This window comes from Poecilia latipinna, unplaced genomic scaffold (genome assembly GCF_001443285.1).
Source record: "Poecilia latipinna isolate Pla-1442-1.1 unplaced genomic scaffold, P_latipinna-1.0 Scaffold1501, whole genome shotgun sequence".
Classification (NCBI taxonomy): domain Eukaryota; kingdom Metazoa; phylum Chordata; class Actinopteri; order Cyprinodontiformes; family Poeciliidae; genus Poecilia; species Poecilia latipinna.
The window spans coordinates 26,901-31,245 of record NW_015114117.1 but is presented as its reverse complement, the minus strand read 5'-3'; the positions used below and the strand labels follow the sequence as shown (position 1 = coordinate 31,245).

General features: G+C 37.7%; 1 protein-coding gene across 1 annotated transcript in view; it reads right to left on the bottom strand.

The window, feature by feature from the left end:
- Positions 1–274: 274 nt before the first annotated feature.
- LOC106963186 (solute carrier family 41 member 3-like) overlaps positions 275–4,345 on the bottom strand; it is a 27,699-nt gene continuing 23,628 nt past the window's right edge. Inside the window, exon 10 of the mRNA XM_015057951.1 lies at positions 275–3,913. Coding sequence (XP_014913437.1) covers positions 3,740–3,913 — 174 coding nt within the window. The 3' untranslated portion in view covers positions 275–3,739. The remainder of the gene's footprint in view (positions 3,914–4,345) is intronic.

The following is a 4,345-nucleotide window of genomic DNA, read 5'->3' as shown; positions in this document are numbered from 1 at the left end:
ATTTCAAGGCAGCTTGATGCTACAGATGAGTGGAGATGCACCAGTCAGGCTTTCACTGGCCTGTACTGGTTTTCAGCTCCTGGTCTGGGTCACGTCCTGTTTTCTTTGTAACCACTTTAGCATATAGCATATAAAACGTTTTTTTTTGTTTTTGTTTTTTTTGTTTGTTTTTTTTTAATGAATGGGTAAATGTGTCAAACACATATTTATTACAGCCAGTAGCTTTGAATCCAACAGAAAATGAAAGGAATTGAGCTTTGATTTTTTGGGGGGGTTTGTTTACATTTTGATTCATTTTTTTCTAGTTTGCACTACATAAACTACTGACCAGAGACAATTAGGGAAAAATGGCAAATTTCAATCACTGGCTGTGACTGACTGGTGCATCACTACTTATATAACAAGTTCAATATCACACAATCACACTCTATTCTCTAAGTCAGAGTTGGATGATAAACCACATGTAAAAAAAACTACTTCTTTATATCACATATAATCCTGGTAAAAGTTCAGAACACAAGCATTTTTGAGGAACAAAAAAAAAAAAACTTTGTGAAAACTCATCTGATTCAATGACTAACAGAACAATCCAGAATTCTACAGTTCGCCTGTATGACTGTTTGGTGGTATTCTATTATAAACTTCAGGTTTGAATCATCCAGCCCTGTTTATAGACATGTTTATGCTGGTACAACACAACATAGCAGTGATCTATTTATCACAGAATAAGAGTGAAACTAAGACCCCACTCTTATTCTCACAGAACAAGAGGTTAGGTGAAACACACGCACACACACACGCACACACACACACACACACACATAGTACTGCTGCAGATTATCAGTAGCTGTGTTTCCATTACAAATGTGAGCAAAATTTTGTCAAAAAAAAACAAACAGTTTTGCAATTGCAACATGCTCCACACATATGGAAGGTGTGTGATGTCAAATTTCTGCAGTTTTTAATGCCTCATGAAACAAGTTTTCTAAAAATATACAACATATTTCTTGGCAATCTTGAACCGTACTTTCAAAATCAGAGCCATATCAAACATAGAAAAATGTTTTTTACTTTTCATGTATCAAACATACCTGAAAAACCATACCACATTTTTGATTTTAATTGGTAGTTTTTTTCCCCATCTTCTTTTCTCAAGAATAAATTACAAATGACAATATTTGTGAAAACTGGCGTTAGTCATCTGTTCTGTAAGTTGACCTGAATTCAAGTTCCAAATAATCAGAAGCTCACATGACTCTGAACTACGGAAACCCAAGGAGTACATGTCTAAAAAAAAATCCAGATTTTTCTACAATTAAATCAAATTTAATCAAATAAATTTGATTAACCGCTAAAATTAATTTGTCGCTCAGCCCTAGTTCCAGTTTAGGTTCATCTAATTCAGCCGTGGTGGAGGAGCATCTGAATCAGAAACCTGTGAAGGGTTAAATACTTTTTCACAGCACTGTCAAGTAAGAACTGGCTTGGATTTTTTTTCTGAGTATCTTTGAAAGTGAGTGTATGTAAACATATGAGATTTTAATCAGAACTACAAGGCTTCTTTAACTCTCCATGTCAACACTCAAACAAAAGCTGGAAACATCTTAATTTAGTGTTTTTATGTTAATTAAATCACAGCAAAAAAAAAAAAAATCAAATATTCAAATGATGGTGAAATAGGTGAACTTCTCAGTGTTTTAAATGAAATGGAAAAGGTTAGCTCTACATAGTACAGAGAATAATGAGAGAATAAAAATAAATGAATTCAGTTCCAGGCCATTGTTGTCTTAGCAAAGCTCTGTTGGTAGCTACACTTTGATGGGAAAAGGCTAAATTATTTCTAATACCCTGTTCTGAATCCTCAAGCCTTCCGTTTATGACTTCAATGTAAACCTTTCGAAATAGAAGCATGGTTTGTTTGGAACAAGGAGAAACTCTACAAAAACATGACTTCCTTCTGATTAAGGACGAATTCAAACCAGTCCTGTTTAGTCCACTTTAATTGAACTGGTTGGCCTAGAAAGTCCAGTTCATTTGAACTGGATTTCTGGAGAAGTACAGTAAAATAAGCTTGAATTGTCTTGTTTAGTAATTTTATATCCAATCAGATTCTTTCTCACTTTTTGGTGCTACCAAGGAGACGTTCAGAGGAGTGGTGAACTCTGCCTGCTTCTTTTGGCTGATAGTAAACATGGATTTTTTTAGAGAAGCTCCAGCTTCTGGTTTCAGAGGAAGTTCACTAACATGTGAACTTCAAAGTTTCACTGGAACTTGTTAATAAAATAAATCTGCCAAAGAGAACAGAAACTAGAGAAGCTGTACTTAACGAAGAAATCCCCACTTTCATCAGATAAAAATAAAGTGGTTGATTTGACTTTTAGTGTACTGTTTGTTCTCTAAGGACAATAAACTTTTCATTTCATGTGACTGAGAGGGTGTGTGTGACAAACAAGAGTGTGTCCTTTAACATTTATGAGTCAAGAAGTTTCCTTCCGTTGAGTTTTGCTCCGCCCTTCCATTCTGAGAACAGCTTTTGCGTATCAGTCTTCCTTCTTTGTGTCTATAGAAAGGTTTTACCTTCTCACTGTGGTATAGATTATTCAGCAGTGGTTGACTACTCCTGTAGAGGATATGGAGGGTCGCTTACCCTCTGACCTGAAACTGTGTGAGAGCGTCTGGAGGACTACTCTGTCACTCCAGACGGTTGAGGCTACTAGTAACTAGCTGCTAGGAGACAAATTTATCTCTACTTGACTGAACGATGTGAGCCATTGACTCACTTCTGTTGCTAACCCTTACAATGCTCCGTACATTCTGTGCAAAGAAGCTTGGCACTACGGGGTTAAGGTTGTAGAAAGACATATGCAGTATGAGAAGCACAAAGCTGCTGCCAAGAGCCACAAACAGACCGCAGAAATGTCACAACTACCACTGGCTCTGATTTAAAAGCAACATTTAGTGCGTGACAAACTCTGAAGTTGGCGACTTAGTGGATTTTAAACACGGTGGTCAAGTAAAAGTCTGACCTACTGAAGAATTTTATTTCAACCAAGTTGTTACTATGGAGGGAAATATAGCATAGAAGGATGACAACAGAAAAATGAGTAGAGCCTGGAGCCAATAGAGCCAGATGAAGTTGATGGCAAATAGGGACAAAGATTAAAAGGAACAGTGATCAATGTCTTCAACTAAAGAACGAATCTGACATGATCCATGGTTTATTTCATATTTCTTCCTCAATGGCCTTTTATATACATTTTATATAACTTCTGTTGTACATTTCTGTCATGATAGAGCTCTTAAATTTATTTTTTTTTAAATGAGATCAGAGCTTGTAAAGGAGATACAGAAACATCCCCGTCTACTTGACCTAACGTACCGGGACACATGAGTCATAATGCAAACTGAACTCTTCGCTCATATTCAATCCAATTACTGTTCTGTGTAGCAACTTGTATGTCCTCCAGCATACATGCACAGAGCGGCCCGCCTAAAGATGGCAGCTGTAAGTCTTTTCTGTAAACCCAACTCCAAACTGAGGCCAACCGCTCACCGCAGGGACTCGACTGGTGTTCCTCTAGAGAGTGAAAATAAAGGCCTGGGTTTGTAGCGCTTCAGTTTGAACTGGTGCAGTGATCAAGATCAGGAGAAACTCTCAAAATTGCTTTAGAAGAAAAAAAAGTGGTGCAGTAAGACAGGTGTTATCTCAGTGTTTGTTCAGGGATTAGTGGGAAAAACTTCACAGGCCCAAACTGTGAATCATTGAGACGCAGCGGAAGCAGAGGGCCAGGAAGCTGGTTCCCAGCAGGTCCCCCAGAGCGGTCAAGTACGGGATGGAGAAGTTGTCGGGGTCCAGACTTCGTCTCCACATCAGACGGACGATGAGATCGGCTACGTAAAGAAGAATGGCTACCTGGAAAAAAAAAAAAAAAGGACAGTGTTTGGAGCAGGCTGCGTTTTGGGTTTTAATAAGTGAGAGTTAAAGTTAGTAGGTATGGGTGCTTCGATAAATTGTTCCAAATTGCCTTAATTTTGGGAGCTTGGCGATTGGCCAATACTGACATGAAAAAGCAATCTTATCCACCAATACAGAGCCAACTTTGTCACTGTATTATTATCTACTCACTTTTCAGATAAAAAAAAATCAGTATGGCTAAAATCAGTAGCCATACTGATTTTATGAAAACTTCAATCGGTCCACACCAAGCAATAACATTTGATACTAGAGATGTGCCGATCAGTTTTTTTCCTGCCGATACCGATACCGATCACCCATGATGGCCGATACACCGATCACATAATTATTATTTATTTATTTTTTATCATAAACACTACCGGTTACATT